The following is a 19,609-nucleotide window of genomic DNA, read 5'->3' as shown; positions in this document are numbered from 1 at the left end:
ACAAGTACTAAGCAAGAGCTGAACCATAAACACAACACATGTTCAATCCTGTTTCAACCAGGATAAAACAAGACTAAATCGGGGCTAAATCGGGACAGAACCAGGGTTTGAACAGGATTTAATAAGGACTAAACCAAGGCTAAATCCAGATTGAAGTAGGACTAAACTAGATTGGACCAGGAGTAAACCAGCGCTAAACTCTAAGCTATAAAGGACACATATTATGCAAAATTGACATTTTTAACCATGTTCTAACATTGTTAACTCAAAAACATAGATCTGGAGTAGAATATAGTTTCATTCACACTTGTTTGATGAATCCTGTTTAGTAATCCCTCTCCCTCTGAGCCACAGAAAACACTCATCATAGGTAAAGCTCTGAGATCTTCTGTGCTGTTTTTAAGTCCATAAATCATCACCAGACTCGTTCTGAGCATTTCTGCCATTACATCGCATTCCAAGCTTTTGTTTCCCACCCCCACAGTAATTCTGTTTCCAGATGGCCTTATAACACCAGTTCCTGAGAACTTTGAGTGAGCATTGTGAGATTTTCAGTACATTTTAAGTTATAAAATATGAGACACCAAAATAAAGGTATAATGTTGAAGGAAAACTAACAATGCATATGTCCTTTAACAACATGGATCAAATGTGGGCGGTTAACTTAACTTATTTCCAGATCTTGATGTCTCTCTCCTGGATACAGATCTTCCGAGGTCTAAACCAAGACCAAACCAGGAACAGAACTCATTCACATCACGTCGAAAGTCTAAAGCCGGACTAAACCGGGACTAAATCAATATATGAGGCACTCCAGCAGATCCTCCTCTCTTCCTCAGATGCACTTACTGCTGCGGGTACTCTGTGGTCACAGCACAAATCCGGGTACTCGTGGTGGAGAGCGAGGTATTGGTGTGGATGATAGAAATGGATTAAACAGATTACATTAAAGGCTGCTCTAATTGAAGCCGTCTATCCTGGTTCTGCCACCACAAGATAAATGGGACCAAGGTCGATACCAGATATAAGTCTGCTCTACAGCCAGTGGAAAAGTACAGAGCGGCAGACCTGTTTTAGACCTGTTTTAGACCTGGTTTAGACATCATTTAGACTTTTTAGACATAATTTAGACCTGGTTTAGACATAATTTACACCTGTTTTAGACCTGGTTTAGACATAATTTACACCTGTTTTAGTCCTGGTTTAGACCTGCTCTAGTCTTGGTTTAGACCTGGTTTAGACCTGCTCTTGTCCTGGTTAAGACCTGGTTTAGTCCTGGTTTAGTCCTGGTTTAGACCTGGTTTAGTCCTGGTTTAGTCCTGGTTTAGACCTGGTTTAGACCTGGTTTAGTCCTGGTTTAGACCTGGTTTAGACCTGGTTTAGACCTGGTTTAGACCTGGTTTAGACCTGGTTTGATTTAGACTTGTCCTGAGGATAGGGGCATATAATTCAATCCATAACTCAAGGTAAGACCTGGTTTCATCACATCCACAGTTCTTTAGAACAAGCCTTCTGTGCTATATATATTAATCTATATTTAAAATGATTTGTGGATAAACTAGTGTACAGTGGGTATCGTCACTAATGTTTAGGTTGATTGTTTTGTTGAATGTGTCCTCTGCATTTGACCCAGAGGTCAGCTCTGGTGATTTAATTGTTCCTTTTACAAAGTCAGATTGTGTGAAGAGGACTGTAGATCCTCAGTATTGTGAGTATAAGGCAATTAGTGACAGATATTATTTCAAAAAGACTCTAAAACAGACATGTATTTGATTGAAATGTATTGAATATTAAGTGTTAATGATTAAAATTGATTTGCATTTAAATTGTAGAAAAATATTCAGTCGAAGTCATCTGGACTCTGTTTTTAGAAAGACAAAATGTTTCAACTCTCATCCAGTAGTTATTCTCACTCTGCCTCTTGGATGAGAATCGACACGTTTCGTTTTTCTAAAAACAGAGTCCAGATTTCCTTCAATGGAACACTCCTGGACGAATGAGGGATTACACCGACTAATTGCATTTAAGGTTTGTAAATAGGTCTGTAAATAAATAATAAGTGATTGTGTATGTGATCTGATTTTATGCCAAATGGACCTCAGGAAGAGTACTGGAAGCTAATGGTGCTCTGAATAAATAAGTAAGTAAATAAATAGTTCTGGGAGTAGACATGTTTTAAGCCAGACCTGCATGTTTTAGACCTGTTTTAGTCTTGTTTTCTGACAAATGTTCCACCACCATCTTTATTTTATGGAAATCTTGATCACAATCCTTATATGAGTCAGAATCACAAAACATTTTATTGCAATTGTCAATGAACAAAAAGTCAGAAATTGGGAACTTGCTTCAGAATTAAGGTGCAACATACAACAATGAAGAAGAATAGCAACATCTGTCAAATAAGACATGCATCAAATAAAATGAAACTACAATGTACAGTTTAACTTTACATAAATAGTGCAGAAAGTGAGAAGTGCAATGATTAGTTGTTGATTTAAATTAGTTTTAAGTGCAGATGTTAGATAACATATATTCAAACATTCAACTTTTGACTGGGAGCATGGCGGTCAATCGCGTCATTTTTTTAATGAAAGACATGGCATTATAATAGCAAAACATATACATTTGTGACACAAAATCCTTACACATTTGTCTTGTGGCTAATGTTATCCACAAGCTGGTAAACGCTGCCCTCTGCTGTCTATTTGGGGTCAGTACATCCATTGTGTAAAGAGTATGTTGTTTCAAATCACTCATGACATCTCTCTGTTGAGTTGAAATACTAATTTTAAACAACTGAATACATTTATAGTTCTGTAGAAAAATACATATTCCATTATTCATACTAAATACAGAACCTTTAAAGGCTCTGTCATTCAAATTCACAGACTGGAGGCCAAAAGTACTTTTACCTTTCATTATAATTCAAAAATGTTGTGCAGTAAAAAATAATACTATTCTCTCTCAAACTTTGGCAAAAAATGTCACTGTGCTCTAAAACTCTTATTTACCCTTTTAAAGACTTATTAACCATGAGGTGTTATTTACATAATCACATAATCACAATACTCTTCAGAAATGGGGCCCTTCGCTCTTGTCCTGTCCCCAGGGGCGAAACTCTGTTTGGTCAAGGGAGGGTCCAAAAATATATGGAAAGTATAACGCCTTTAACGCTTTAAATGGTGTTGTAAAAATACAACAAAATTGTTAATATGATTAATATTAGAATACTAATGTAAGTATTTGCACTTTAAACAGTCAAAATGTAATCAGAAATCTGTTTAAATATACATAAAGTGCAATAACTTTTGAACAAAATAAACAGTAAACGATATGGAAATATTCAAAAATGAATTGGTGTAACAAACTCCAATTATTACATACAATTGTCAAAGAGGCTGTCCTTGTCTTGCTAAATATTTGTAACTCTATTTTTATTTTTAATCGAAGGGTTCTATCATAACAGAGCACAAAACAATTATATAACTTAAAACAACTGATCAGCCTGAGTCGCTGGACACAACAAAATCTTGGCATACGCAATTAATATCCAACTTATCAAACCTTTCTGTGTGCACATTACAAACTGTAATGTTGTTCAGTCAGTCCTGGGCCATGGTAGCACGTAGCCATGTTTTTAACCTTCTCAGTGACTGAAACTCCTTTCAGCTTCACATGAAGTTACAGGCACAACCATCAAAATCCTGACAAGCATCTCTACTTGACTGAAGAGGCCGCGCACCTCCGCTGGTAGCTCTCTCAGATCTGCTGCTGCTTCCACACTTGAGCTGCAGAGTCGTTTTTGCAAAAGAGGGGCAACTGTACACACAGAGAACTCTGGGTAGTCATCAACACAGTCACTATCTTCACCAGTCATTAGCACATCCTCCAATTTCTTCAGGGTTTTTAGACTTCCCTGGTCAAAACGGGAGCAAAACTGGACCTCAACTGCATCTAGAACTTGAAGCAACACAGCAACCGCTTCCATTGAATAGCACATCCTTGACCTGAAAGGTAGCAGCACTTCTTTGCCTGTAGTGAAGTACGGACACAATCAACAGTAGACAGCATGCCAGAGACGGTCAGTGTTCTTCTTTGCAGCGAAGTGTTGAGACATTTAAGTTCTCAGATGACAGACGATCCAAGCATGAGGCCTAGTACAGTCTTACCTGTGCAAAAGTGCTCATACAAACCACTAGCGGTAATAGCACTACCAGATGAGCCTTTCCCCATCTCATAGACTCTACGCAGTGTGCACCACAGTGGACATATAAGGCTGATGGTTGCTCCTCCCTCACGATAGACTGTGCACCATTGTACTGCCCTGACATATTGGCTGCACCATCACGTCTGCCCCCGCAATCCAGACATAGGCAGATTGAGTCGCAGGAGCACATCACTTACCAACTTTGCAATAGCCAGACCTGTGGTGTCTCTGACTTTATACAGTCCAACAAACTCTTCGTGTGGAACCAAGTTCTTATTAACATACACTTTCTTGCTCTGCACCTGAAATATCCTGAGTTCCATCAACAATAACAGAAAAATGTACAGTTGGGAGGGACCTAATTTCACTTGAAATGTCACGAATAATAGAGTCTGCCATAATGCTGAGAATTTCATTCTGTGATTTAGAACTAGTGTACATTATTGAGGTTAAATACTGACACACGTGCATCTATTCCTTTTATCACATAATGTGTTTTAAACAATGGCTCCAATTGGATAAAGAGAGTTGTGTTGTGGAATTTGTGTCGATATTTTGCGGAAAATAATAAAAGGGCATAGACAAGTTTGTAATGTATAAAATCACGTAGGCAGGATATTGGCCGTTTCAATCATTATTAGCATTAATGTTTAATAGTTACATAAGTCAGCGCTAGGATCGACATAATATACATTTTAGAGCCATGTTTATCATGAGGAGAAATATCACGATTTTGCGATTATTCACAATTATCAGTAAAAAGAAAGGACACATTTATGTAGTATTTCTTTTATATTTAAACTTGCAAATATTCCTTTGAGAGGAAAATTTGGTTTTATAACAATGACCTTCCCTACTCTTTAATACAGCACATTCATCTGATGGCCACAAATTGATTAAATCATATAAATGTATGTTATTGGCCCCTCATTGTAGCTCTTTGAAGCATTATATCATTTATTAGTGAGATGAGCTCCATGGTAACGCACGGGGGAGGGGCTTGAAACTTTGAGAAAGTCAATTTCCTTTGGCTCACGCCAACAACAAACAGATTTGTGAAGAATTATTGAACCTCTGGATCACTAAACCAAACCTTACCTGATATGTAGAGTTGTCCCTTATGTTCCACGGGGCCCTCCTGCAGATCAAGCCTGGCAGACCTTCAACTTTGCACCTCATTTGGAAATTCCTAGCCATGGGGGAGGAGTTTGGATTTTATGTGCACTTTCTTCCAGTCTGTGGACATTGATCATGGCAGTGCGACTCTTCGAGGACAAGGACCATGCGGCGGAGTACCTCAGACACCGACTAACGCCCGATGAGGTGGTCAGCCAGATCACCAAGCTGCTGGACAAAAGGGTGAGGTGGATTTGGAAATGTTGTTGAATGACTTGTGACCTGCTGCTGATCTGTCAATCTGGGAACACAGTTACACACAGTAACTCTATTAAATATCATTAAATCTCGGTTTCTGTCATACAACAGGCAGAAACTTTCTTTTAAAAGAGGCTTTCGGCTTACCTGTTTATGTTGGCTAGTCATTGTTGAAGTCAAGTCAAGACTAAGTTTAATCTTTAACATATTTATGCCATACTGGAATTTGGACACTGAAGCCAAGCTCGAAGCATCAATTGTTGGACTCACCTGCCCCGCTGGCTTCTTTGTTCATGAGGTCAGCTCGTCCAGTACGTGTTGAACTTATGGTAAACTCAGTATTGATTAATAACCACAGAATTTAGTAAGTTATGCTAAAAATTTTGATTATCAAGCAAACCACCATTTTCAAGCAGTATGGGAAAGAAAAATGATCTCTCTAGAGCTGAAAAGAGTGAAATATCTAAAGGTAAAAAGGTTTAATCTGAGGATTCCTATGACTAGATTCAATAACCTGATTTATTAACAAAAATCTTCATTTTAATAATATTAATTTTATTTGTGCCCCTGTATTACATATCATTATCATCTGAAACCCAACAACTGCCTGGTTTCATGTGACATCACAACATTCTATAGATCAGTGATATTTAATGCAGATACAGCTCAAATTATTTAATGCAGATACAGCTCAAATTAATATTATTATAGATATTTCATAGCAAAGGCAAAGTAATCAAATGTAGTTCTTGCCCCTCATCTGAAAGTATGACATCATCACATTCTAGAATCTGAAAATCACAGACGAACCACAGCAGAAAAGAGAAAGTACAGAGTGAGATAATTTGAGATTTAAGAATGAATTGTACATTTATTTTTCCTTTTTATATGTAATTGTATGTATTGGTACTTTTCTTATACCAAAGCTAGGTTTGAAAGCTTTTGTTAATTCCACACCCCATTTAGTTGACAATTGATGGACAAGGCAAGTCTTAAGTCGACCAACAAGTTCTTTAGTTGACTAAAGCCATAGGTTTTCCACAACCAACTTTTTGGCAGTGCATGTTTTCATCTCTGTTCACCTGCTGGTTTCACTTTACCTCTGATGTGTAGTATATTACAACCTCCAAGTGGAGTTGTAATCACGTGACCTTGTGTGAGCTCACGATTGTCATCTGATATGCTGTATATCAAGAAGCACAAATGCACATTAAGAGTAAAATGTATTTACAGTAATTAAGTAAAAACATTTCACACAGATTTAAATTTTTTTTTGTGATAAATGTGGTGATTTTGATAAAGTTTTCTGCTGATTCTTGGTCATCAGTAGCAATTTCATTCAAAGTAAAAAGTTAAATTTGAAGTACAATACATATAACTTCTCATTTTAGTGCAGTACTTTTTACTTTTTTAACTGGACTGAAAAGTAAAAGTACTCATATTGTTTTATCATTTTATCTGTGCTGGCTTTGAGCTTGATTGGAAATGCTACTGTTGACCAAAGATCAGCATTTTTCTTTGTTGCTTTCCAACACTGGATATCAAGAATGTTTTGCAAAAACATCCTCTTCTTCAATTTCCCCTCCTTGAACCGACACCTTAACGTAGTGGAGGGGTTTGAGCGCCCGAATGATCCCAGGTGGTGTGTTGTCGGGGGGCTTTAAGACCCTGGTAGGGTCTCCCAAGGCAAACAAGTCCTAGGTGTCCTAGGGTCAGACCAAGAGCGGTTTAGAAGCCCCTTATGAATAGAGAGACACCAAGGCCAGTTACGTCGCCCAGATTGGCGTTACCGGGGCCCCATCCTGGAGCCAGGCCTGGGGTGGGTGCTCGACAGCGAACGTCTGGTGGCCGGGTCTTTCCCCACGTGGCCCGTCCGGGCCCAGCCCGACGAGTAACGTGGCTGTCCTCCTGTGGACCCACCATCTGCTGGAGGATTCGTAAGGGGCGGGTGCAGAGTGATTTGGGCGCCAGATCTCCAGACACAGAAACTATCTTTGGGGACATGGAATGTCACCTCCCTGGGGGGGAAAGAGCCTGAGCTTGTGCAGGAGGTTGAGCAGTATCGACTATAGTCGGCCTCACCTCTACGCACGGTTTGGGCTCTGGAATCCATCTCCTCGAGAGGGGCTGGATGCTCCACTCCTCTGGTGTTTCCCATGGGGAGAGGCGGCGGGCTTGTTTGGGCTTGCTTATAGTCCCACAGCTTAGCCACCATGTGTTGGAGTTCACCGCAGTAAACGAGAGGGTCGCGTCCCTTCGCCTTCGGGTGGGGGACAGGTCTCTCACTGTTGTGGCGGCCTACGGGCCGAACAGCAGTGCAGAGTACCCAGCCTTCTTGGAGTCCTTGGTAGGGGTACTGGACAGTGCAATGACCAGGGACTCCGTTGTTCTACAGGGGGACTTCAACGCCCACGTGGGCAATGACAATGACACCTGGAGAGGGGTGATCGGGAAGAACAGTTTTCCCGATCTGAACACGAGCGGTGTTCAGTTATTGGACTTATGTCCTAACCCCGGATTGTCCATAACAAACACCATGTTCATGCACACGGTGCCACGCGCACTGATGGACACCCTAGGCCGGAGATCAATGATCAACTTTTTTGTCATGTCATCTGACCTCCGGCTGTGTGTCTTGGACACTTGGGTGAAGAGAGGGGCAGAGCTGTCTACCGATTACCACCTGGTGGTGAGTTTGATCTGCTGGCAGAGGAGGAAGCGGGATAGACATAGCACATTGTGGGAACGTCTTGCGGAGCCCTCTGTCAGTAGGGTCTTCAACTCACACCTCCAGGAGAGCTTCTCCCAGATCCCGAGGAAGGCTGGGGACATTGACCATGAGTGGACCATGTTCTCGTTGTCAAAGCGGCTGCTCGGAGCTGTGGTCGCAAGGTCTCCGGTGCCTGTCGCGGCGGCAACCCAAGAAACCAATGGTGTTAGGGGATGTCGTCAGGCTGAAGTAGGACTTCTGAGGCCGTTGACAGGTATCGGCAGCGAGCCGCAGCTTGTGCTTTTGCAGAGGCAAAAACCCAGGGCTGGGAGGAGTTTGGGGAGGCCATGGATGAGGTCTATCGGTCGGCCCCAAATAAATTCTGGCAAACCATCCGGCACCTAAGGAAGAGGAAGCAGTGCTTCACCAACACCGTTTACGGTGCAGCTGGAGACCTGCTGACCTTGACTGGGGATGTCGTCGGACGGTGGAAGGAGTACTTTGAGGATCTCCTTAATCCTACTGTCACGTCTTCCGAAGAGGAAGCAGAGACTGGGGACTCGGTGGTTGACTCGTCCATCACCCCCAAGTTGAAGTTACCTTGGTTGTTGGCAAACTCCTCAGTGGCAGGGCTCCAGGGGTGGATGAGATAAAGTCTCTGGATGTTGTAGGACTGATATGTCTCTGCAACATCGCGTGGCGGTCGGAGACAGTGCCTCTGGAATGGCAGACCGGGGTGGTGGTCCCTCTGTTCAAGAAGGGGGACCGGAGGGTGTGTTCCAACTACAGAGGGATCACACTCCTCAGCCTCCCCGGTAAGGTCTATTCCAGGGTACTGGAGAGGAGAATCCGACCGATAGCCGAACCTTGGAATAAGGTGGAGCAGAATGGTTTTCGTCCTGGTCGTGGAACACTGGACCAGCTCCATACTCTCCATCGGGTGCTTGAGTTTGCTCAACCAGTCCACATGTGCTTTGTGGATCTGGGGAAGGCTTTCGACCTTGTCCCTCGGGGTGTCCTTTGGGGGGTACTCCAGTAGTATGGGGTTCGGGGCCATTTGCTCAGGGCTGTCCTGTCCCTGTATGACCGGAGCAGGAGCTGTGTTCGCATTGCCGGCAGTAAGTAAGTAATTGCCGGTTTGGGGACCACAGGAGCTCATCTCTGCTGTTTGCAGACGATGTTGTCCTGATGGCTCCATCAAACCCGGACCTGCAGCATGCACTGGGACGGTTTGCAGCCGAGTGTGAAGCAGCTGGGATGAGAATCAGCACCTCCAAATCCGAGGCCATGGTTCTCAACCGGAAAAAGGTTGCTTGCCCTCTCCAGGTGGGTGGGAAGTCATTGCCCCAAGTGGAGGAGTTCAAATATCTCGGGGTCTTGTTCACGAGTGAGGGAAAGATGGAGCGTGAGATTGACAGGCGGATCGGTGCAGCGGCTGCAGTGATGCAGTCGCTGCACCGGACTGTTGTGGTAAAGAAGGAGCTGAGCTCTCGATTTACAGGTCAATCTACTCTCTCCTATGGTCATGAGCTTTGGGTGATGACCAAAAGGACAAGATCATGGCTACAAGCAAAATGAGTTTCCTCCGCCGGGTGGCTGGGCGCTCCCTTAGAGACAGGGTGAGGAGATCAGTCACATGGGAGGAGCTTAGAGTAGAGCCACTGCTCCTCCACGTCGAGAAGAGCCAGCTTACGTGGCTCGGGCATCTGCCCCTGGGCGCCTCCCTGGGAGGTGTTTTGGGCATGTCCCACCGGGAAGAGGCCGAGGACAGGCTGGAGGGACTATGTCTCCCGGCTGGCCTGGGAACGCCTCGGGATCGGCGTTCGGGAGTTGGGAAGTTTGGTCGGGGATTTTATGTGCACTTTCCTCCATTTTGTGGACATTGATCATGGCAGTGCGACTCTACGAGGACAAGGACCATGCGGCGGAGTACCTCAGACACAAAGTGATGATGGATGAGGTGGTCAGCCAGATCACCAAGCTGCTGGACAAAAGGGTGAGGTGGAAGATTTGAAGCAGATTGTTTCAAATGCTCGAGCGATCTTGGTTGAATTAATTGTTTGACTTCAGAAATCAAAAAGATGCAATGTGTTACTTTTCTGGTGAAGGAAAGATACCTGCTTGTCTCCATGAAGATGTTCTTTACATGAAATGTTTGGTAAAAAATAGGGGGATTTTGTGTAGGAAAAACAATTATTCTTGGATTGTAGTCATGATTGTTGATACTTCAAGTGAGCTGAATCTGAATGTCCACACTATTCCCTATTGTGGTCACACAAATGTCCAGCCGGTGTAGTGCACTCAGCAACGGTTTGGAAATGGCAGTATGTTACCACAAAACTACCAGTTGTTTTATTTACAGTTCCTGATTAACTTTTACTCAAGGTTCCTTCTCCCGTTCCCCAGGTGGCGCTGCCTGCTAAACTAGCCGTAGACGTGGGGTGTGGTTCCGGCCAAGGAACCGTTCTCCTGGCGCCCTTTTTCAGTCAAGTCATCGGCACCGACATAAGCCCCGCCCAGTTGGAGAACGCACAGGCCGTTCAGAAGTGTGGCAATGTTTCATACAAGTAAGAAGAAGAACATTTTATATCGTCGTAGCTATTAAAAATGCACTGTCAAACTTGTTCCGTGACTTGTTTTACAATAGGCATGTTTGGACTGCCTGGTCTTGTTGGCTCTAGTGCTTGGTTAGGTTCATGTCGGCTTGTGTCATTTATTAAAGAGTGCGACAAATTCTACTTGAAAAATACATACGAACGAAACCCAAATTTCATGCACGTCAAAAAAATTCTGATTGATAAAACCCTTCCATACACATTTAACGCATTTTTCTCTTGAAAGTCGCTATGAGCAGCAGAATACCTCCTGCCACGCCCCCTGAAGAGAACTTTAGGGAAAAGTGAACTCTGCTTCTCTGACACAAACCATTGACACACTGCATCTTCCCGTAATTGAGTGTTTTCTTAAAATGACTGAAGATTTGGAGCGCATATCCACACATTACCAAAGAGAGTTAAACATGTCTCATATGGCTTTGTGCTTGTAGACGTGCACATGAGGGTTTGAGTGCATGTTGAATGTGTCATCACCACAGTTCATGAGTGTGTGGAGGATGTGTGGACTACAGCTTCAGCGTGGATGAGCGTGCAAATCAAATAATTCAAATCTTTGGCTTTTCTAAAGAAATAAAACAAGTCCAATTTCAAAGTTTCATCACACATTTCCTCAATCTCACTGCTCCCCTCGCCTCTGGGCCATGTCTAAGAAAAATGCTAGACCTCTACTAGACCTTGCATGTGTGTGTGCAATGGTTCATGTTTCTTTTCATAAATATCACCTTTAACGCAGAGAGCAGCGTACACCACTTTCACACCTCGTTTTGTTTGTACCGAGGCTTTATAATTGAGGCCCCAGAGCTCTTCTCCATGAACAATGGACGTCATATAAGGTTTTCTTAGTGAATAACATCTAAATTCTACCTGAATGTAAGCCAATCTCAGCAATTCACAAAAAGAAATCAATTCAGAGACTCAAATTAATATGTGATATTAGCAACGATTTATATAGATTTTGGTGGTGGTGAAAATAAAACCTGTAAAGGTGGTGCTGGGGTGGAGGAGGGGTGCACGAGTCGAACTGATCAGTGATTGGCAGCTTCTGGGGCTATACTAGCAGAGCAGGGGCCGAAGGTAAATTAAAGTCTTCCTAGCTGAATGCCACAATAGTTTCATGTTTATTTAAGTTTGTTTCATGTCAGACACGGCTAAAGCTAGAGTAAAAGGGGAAATACTCACCGTTCATCCTCAGCAGCTTTTTCCTCATTTATTTCACTTCTCTGCTCCTCTATGTTGTGTTTTAACACATTATGTAATGCATTGGGTCTGGATAATGGACATTGCATTATGCACAGGAAATGTAATATTTTAAGTCTTTACACAAGTGCTTTGCCTCGATAAACAGGAAACAGGTGCACCTTTTTTTTTGTGCTTAACATGTTAGTCATCATCACTTTATCACAAGTGAGCATTTGATGAAAAATTATTATCAGAATGTTTTATTTCTATTTTGTCAGTGAATAAATTCACAAACGACTAACTATATATAGTAATATAACATATCAAAAATTAAGGCATGCACACACACAAAAAAGTGTTATATGAAATTCAAATAAACTAAATATAATACAAAATGTAGAGTATGGGCTGAACAACAGTGCAAAACTAAGCGCAAATGGACAAACTGTAGTCGACATAAGTGACAAGTATCAAAAAGTACTCATGACTCCTACAGCAGAGGAAAGATTCTGATCTGTTCTCTCTTATTCAATCGTCTGGGTGGAGCTGAAGAGAGCAACATGAGCGCTTTGGGAGGTAAAACCTCTCATGCTTAGCTTTGGACCAGACAATCCTCCCAAAAACAAACATGGATATAATAAGTCCAAACTGTATTTCATGGTGTTTTTGTTTGGTCTTTTCAAGGCAGTGTCCAGCTGAAGATCTTCCGTTTGAGAGTGGGACGGTGGATTTTGTGACCGCCATGGCGGCGGCTCACTGGTTCGATCAGACATGTTTCCTGGAGGAGGTGAACCGCGTGCTGAGGCCTGGAGGATGCTTGGCTCTGCTCACCTACGACATGGACATGAAGCTGGAGTATGGAGATGTCTCAGAGAAACTGAAGGAAGTCTGCAAAGAGGTTAGAAATATTGTATAAGCAACAACTCCACCACATACAAACGGAATACCATATGCTAAAATACATAACGTGTTGCCGAAACAACACCCTTTCAGGTCTTGTCTAAATGCCTCACTCGACAGTCAATAGAGATGTAAAAAAAACAGGACTTACAAGTTGTGGAGATTCCAGACCCAATGTCCAGTTTACTGCATAGATCCAATGAAACGCATCTTTTCTAACAGCCACTCATGTCACAGCCTGTCATTATTACTAAAGTCGATATACCTATGAAACCTGTTATTGTTTGTTTGCTCATTTTTCATCTGATCATGCCTGAAGGTTCCACCCCACAAGCCCAAAGGTTCACAAGTCCGAAGGTTCAAAAGTCCGAAAGTTCAAAAGTCCGAAGGTTCACAAGTCCGAAGGTTCACAAGTTGTACTATGTATATAAAAATAACAAGGGAACAACTCGAATCCTCCACTCATTTATTTGATCATAAGTATAGAAATATGCGTGATCCGATCACCGTAAGATTGGTAGTCAGAAAGGAAATTCAGCTTTTGAAGAATGCCTACTGGAAAACAGTTTAATCCCGGAGACGATGAAATATCCGCCTTATTGTCAGAAGAATGACTAGACTGGGCTCCTGTCGTTTAGTTTTCCACCGCTTGGGTATTGTGCGCGTAGCCCAAGCAGAGGAAAACTTCGGACTTGTGAACCTTCGGACATGTGGGCAGCCACCATGCCGGAATTTGGCTCTGCAGTGAGACCATGTGTAATTTTATTTTTAATGTAAAATAAATATAATGTAATGCAAAATCACAACATAAACACCATTCTATTTGCAGTCCTAAAGATGCAATTAACAGGTTTCACGTTTAATTTCTTTTTATTTTATCACACTCAAAAATTGCTGTACTTAAGCAACCTATCTACACATCTCTCAAAATAATTTATTTACCGGTATGTTTCCATTTTCAGTTCTATGCCGCCTTGCTCCCGTTCCGAAACCCTCGTCTTGGTTCATTCAGTACCATACAGATCTACAAAGACATGTTCAACCTCTGCTCCTATCCAGATAAAGAATGGTGAGTATCTTTCTTATATTTATTTGCCAACAACCAACCATACAACGTTGGTTGGTAAATGTGCTAGTATTTTCCATCTCCAGGCATGAAGGACTGGAGGTGAGGAGACCCATCACTGTCAATGGATACATCAGCTTGATGCAGACGTATTCAGCGTATCAGAAATGCAAAGAAAAGAACTCTCAAGAGGCTGAGGAACTTTCCAATCGAATACGGAGCAAGTAAGATATTCATTTAGAAGGCCAAGTTAATGTGTCATCTTTAGACAGGGCATAAATCTGAAGAAGATTGACCAAAATATTTTCAGTTGTGTAATTGTTTTAAAATTTTAATATGGCTTTAAACATGTCTATTTACATTTCATGCATTCTTACTGTGAGGGGGGCCCCTGTTCCGCAGATGTTAGCTGTAACTTTGTCTGGTGGTGTCACCTACTATAAAGTATAAATAAATATAATGAGGAACATCCCAGGCAAAGCAAGACAGTGGCAGAAAAGTGCACCATTCTGGAATTTCCCCATTGTGGCATAAATGAAGGTTCTCTTATCTTATGTTATCTTATATTTAATATACTATCCATCCATCCATCCATCCATTTTCTTTCACTTATCCGGGGCCGGGTCGCGGGGGCAGCAGTCTAAGCAGGGACTCCCAGACTTCCTTTTTACCCCAGACACTTCCTCCAACTCCTCCGGGGGGATCCCGAGGCGTTCCCAGGCCAGCCGAGAGACATAGTCCCTCCAGCCTGTTCTGGGTCTTCTCCGGGGGCGTCTTCCCGGTGGGACATGCCCGGAACACCTCCCTAGGGAGGCGCCCAGGAGGCCTCCGTAACAGACCCGAGCCACCTCAGCTGGCTTCTCTCGACGTGTAAGAGCAGCGGCTCTACTCCGAGCTCCCCCCATGTGGCCGAGCTCCTCACCCTATCTCTAAGGGAGCGCCCAGCCACCCGGCGGAGGAAACTCATTTCAACCGCTTGTATCCGCGATCTTGTTCTTTCGGTCATTACCCAAAGCTCATGACCATATGTGAGGGTAAGAACGTAGACCGACCGGTAAATCGAGAGCTTTGTCTTTTGACTCAGTTCCTTCTTCACCACAACAGTCCGATGCAGCGACTGCATCACTGCAGCCGCTGCACCGATCCGCCTGTCGATCTCACGCTCCATTCTTCCCTCACTCGTGAACAAGACCCCGAGATACTTGAACTCCTCCACTTGGGGCAAGGACTCCCCACCCACCTGGAGAGGGCAAGCCACCTTTTTCCGGTTGAGAACCATGGCCTCGGATTTGGAGGTGCTGATTCTCATCCCAGCCGCTTCACACTCTGCTGCAAACCGTCCCAGTCCATGTTGCAAGTCCGGGTTTGATGGAGCCATCAGGACAACATCGTCAGCAAACAGCAGAGATGAGATCCTGTGGTCCCCAAACCGGACACCCTCCGACCCGTGACTGCGCCTAGAAATTCTGTCCATAAAAACTATGAACAGAACCGGTGACAAAGGGCAGCCAAGTCCAACATGCACTGGGAACAGGTCTGACTTACTGCCGGCAATGCGAACACAGCTCCTGCTCCGGTCATACAGGGACCGGACAGCCCTGAGCAAAGGGCCCCCAACCCCGTACTCCCAGAGCACCCCCCAAAGGACACCCCGAGGGACACGGTCGAAAGCCTTCTCCAGATCCACAAAGCACATGTGGACTGGTTGGGCAAACTCCCATGAACCCTCGAGCACCCGATGGAGGGTATAGAGCTGGTTCAGTGTTCCACGACCGGGACTAAAACCACTCTGCTCCTCCTGAATCTGAGGTTTGACTATCGGTCGGATTCTCCTCTCCAGTACCTTGGAATAGACCTTACCCGGGAGGCTGAGGAATGTGATCCCTCTGTAGTTGGAACACACCCTCCGGTCTCCCTTCTTGAACAGAGGGACCGCCACCTCGGTCTGCCAGTCCAGAGGCACGGTCCCCGACCGCCACGCGATGTTGCAGAGACGTGTCAGCCAAGACAGTCCTACAACATCCAGATACTTTAGGTACTCAGGGCGGATCTCATCTTAGTCCTGCAGAAGAAACCGAGTTGTTGCAGCTCAGCTGCGATTACACTCTTCAAAGACGCTTTGGATCTGTGTTGGATCATCGTTCTGGATAAGCATTTTGTCAGAATATCCTGTCCTCAGTAGGGCCAGTATTTCTATGTTTATTCCTTTCACTACAACATATATGTGTGAATTGGGATTTTCCGTGCTCAAGACAAAGCAAAGAAACAGGCTGAATGTTGCGCCTGATATGCGTGTTGCGCTCTCCTCCTGCACCCGGACTGGAACGCGCTACAGAAACGCAGACAGGCCAATCCGCCATGTTGAAATGTTTTGTATAATTTGTAATCTTTTTGTAATTATTTCATATTTTGTTCCATTATTGATGGTTCAAGTGAATGTTGAAAAGAAGAAGAAATGGGCTATATGTTTTTTAATAGCCTACATTTAATGTCCAAATAGGCACTTATTGGATACCTTAATTTAGTATTGCTGGTTCAATTGCATTGTTTATAATTGTTTAAAATATATAGTATATGAAAAATAAGTTGGCAAGACAAATAATATATTCAGTACTTTTTTTAACTGTAGCATCGTCTAACATGGTGATATGATATATTTTTCTCTTTTTGTAGGTTGCTGGACACCATGCAAGTGTCCTCTCCTGAAACCGAAGTTACTTTGGTTACAAAGTACTTCTACTGGTTTGCGTGTAAACCTTGATCCTCCAGTTTTGAAGTGGACGAAGCCTGGTGTTCTGGAATCAGGCATTTCAGTGGTCAAGTTAACACAAAAATAATAATGCGTACAAAATGTAAACATTACAGTATATATATAAAATATAAATAATACATGCATGTATAAACCTGCAAATAACCACAAAAAGCAACGTACAAAAAAACACAAGCTCAAGGTGTAATAAATCATAATTAAATCATGTAATCATAGTGTTTTGTCTCATTATTTAATTTATTTCTGATAGATGTATAGCACCTTTAGTGCTAGAACTACAAGTCTACAGCCCACCCTCCCCCACTCTGCTCAGTGCTGCCGTGCTGCTGGAGCGAGTGCCGAGGGCTGAGTGCCGATGCGCACACAAAACTTTACAGATTTGACTTGAGCAGAGAGGTCTGAGCGGGGAAAGTGACATGTGGCTTCGGGAAACACGTGGAAGAAAGAAGATGGTTTTGTGGACATTAGGCCTTAGTTATTTTATTACTTGGTTTACGGATCCGCCGCACATTGATTTCTATAAATAAAAAAAACATTTATCAATTTTTTTTCATAAAGTCAAATCAAATCAAATCAATTTATTTTTGTAAGGCCCAAAATCACAACAACAGTTGCCTCTGAGGGCCACAATAAAGTACCACCGACAACGCAAAATAGCATTAGATTAAATGTAAAAAGCGGTATTAAGTCAAAAGTTAAGAGCGCGTTAAGTAATTTTTCGCCATACTCTTCCAGGAGTGAGACGCTCAGTCCCGCCGAGAGCGCGCGCGGCCCCGCCGAGAGCGCGCGCGGCCCCGCCGAGAGCGCGCGCGGCCCCGCCGAGAGCGCGCGCGGCCCCGCCGAGAGCGCGCGCCCGTCTCTCTGTCTGCTGTGCGCCTTTATATCGCAAATACACATAAACCCGTTTACCACTTTTTCTTCAGCGCGTTTTGCCGTGACTGGGTGGGTGGGGGAGGGTGCACACTTAAGCCTCAGTTCTGTCTGTCTAAAACACGCTGAATCTACTGTTACATGCTCCTGCGCGCCGCGTCCCCCCCTCTCCTCCTGTGGTGAGTTTTGGGCAAACCCGGAAGAAAACATCTTTTGAAATTGAAATTATATTTATATTTCCAATATATTTCATTAAAAAATCTGTAAACCAAGTAATAAAATAACTACGGCCTTAGCGCTTATGCTAAAACAAAGCTAATGTGGAGCTAACAACAAGAAAACAAACTTCTGAGATGATGCTTTGTGAGGAAAACATCCAAAGAAGTGCAAACCTGGACAGATCAGGGGCCACAGGTAAACAACAGGTCAGAGTGTAATAAAGTATGTCACTAAAGTTTAGGTTGATGTACATCTTATTGTGCCCATAGGGAAATGTGTCCTCTGCATTTGACCCAGAGGTCAGCTCTGGTGATTTAATTGTTCCTTTTGCAAAGTCAGATTGTGTGAAGAGGACTGTAGATCCTCAGTATTGTGAGTATAAGGCAATTAGTGACAGATATTATTTCAAAAAGACTCTAAAACAGACATGTATTTGATTGAAATGTATTGAATATTAAGTGTTAATGATTAAAATTGATTTGCATTTAAATTGTAGAAAAATATTCAGTCGAAGTCATCTGGACTCTGTTTTTAGAAAGACAAAATGTTTCAACTCTCATCCAGTAGTTATTCTCACTCTGCCTCTTGGATGAGAATCGACACGTTTCGTTTTTCTAAAAACAGAGTCCAGATTTCCTTCAATGGAACACTCCTGGACGAATGAGGGATTACACCGACTAATTGCATTTAAGGTTTGTAAATAGGTCTGTAAATAAATAATAAGTGATTGTGTATGTGATCTGATTTTATGCCAAATGGACCTCAGGAAGAGTACTGGAAGCTAATGGTGCTCTGAATAAATAAGTAAGTAAATAAATAGTTCTGGGAGTAGACATGTTTTAAGCCAGACCTGCATGTTTTAGACCTGTTTTAGTCTTGTTTTCTGACAAATGTTCCACCACCATCTTTATTTTATGGAAATCTTGATCACAATCCTTATATGAGTCAGAATCACAAAACATTTTATTGCAATTGTCAATGAACAAAAAGTCAGAAACTAAGAACTTGCTTCAGAATTAAGGTGCAACATACAACAATGAAGAAGAATAGCAACATCTGTCAAATAAGACATGCATCAAATAAAATGAAACTACAATGTACAGTTTAACTTTACATAAATAGTGCAGAAAGTGAGAAGTGCAATGATTAGTTGTTGATTTAAATTAGTTTTAAGTGCAGATGTTAGATAACATATATTCAAACATTCAACTTTTGACTGGGAGCATGGCGGTCAATCGCGTCATTTTTTTAATGAAAGACATGGCATTATAATAGCAAAACATATACATTTGTGACACAAAATCCTTACACATTTGTCTTGTGGCTAATGTTGTCCACAAGCTGGTAAACACTGCCCTCTGCTGTCTATTTGGGGTCAGTACATCCATTGTGTAAAGAGTATGTTGTTTCAAATCACTCATGACATCTCTCTGTTGAGTTAAAATACAAATTTTAAACAACTGAATACATTTATAGTTATAGAAAAATACATATTCCATTATTCATACTAAATACAGAACCTTTAAAGGCTCTGTCATTCAAATTCACAGACTGGAGGCCAAAGATATATCCTACCTAACAGACAGAACGTTCATGGTAAGATTAAATACCTGCTCCTCCACGATCTATAACACGTGTGGAGTTCCTCAGGGTTCAATTTTAGGTCCTGTGCTTTTAACCTGTACACGCTCTCTCTTGG

At 42.7% G+C, this 19,609-nt stretch overlaps 1 protein-coding gene across 2 annotated transcripts; it reads left to right on the top strand.

Annotated features, from left to right (window-relative positions):
* Positions 1–5,432: 5,432 nt before the first annotated feature.
* LOC140361488 (uncharacterized) lies at positions 5,433–16,896 on the top strand. 2 transcript variants are annotated; one of them, XM_072447210.1, is made up of 6 exons: positions 5,433–5,566; positions 10,698–10,858; positions 12,770–12,983; positions 13,948–14,054; positions 14,138–14,275; positions 16,725–16,896. In XM_072447210.1, exons 1-6 carry the CDS (start codon positions 5,459–5,461, stop codon positions 16,810–16,812), a joined length of 816 nt encoding a protein of 271 aa, XP_072303311.1. In that variant the 5' UTR covers positions 5,433–5,458; the 3' UTR covers positions 16,813–16,896. The 2 variants fall into 2 exon arrangements, with proteins under 2 accessions (XP_072303311.1, XP_072303305.1); XM_072447204.1 differs by lacking the exon at positions 5,433–5,566 and adding an exon at positions 10,131–10,287.
* Positions 16,897–19,609: the final 2,713 nt, after the last annotated feature.

This window comes from Eucyclogobius newberryi, unplaced genomic scaffold (genome assembly GCF_026437365.1).
Source record: "Eucyclogobius newberryi isolate DKJ021-1_F unplaced genomic scaffold, fEucNew1.0.hap1 SCAF_1, whole genome shotgun sequence".
Classification (NCBI taxonomy): domain Eukaryota; kingdom Metazoa; phylum Chordata; class Actinopteri; order Gobiiformes; family Gobiidae; genus Eucyclogobius; species Eucyclogobius newberryi.
This window is presented reverse-complemented; position numbering and strand designations above follow the sequence as displayed.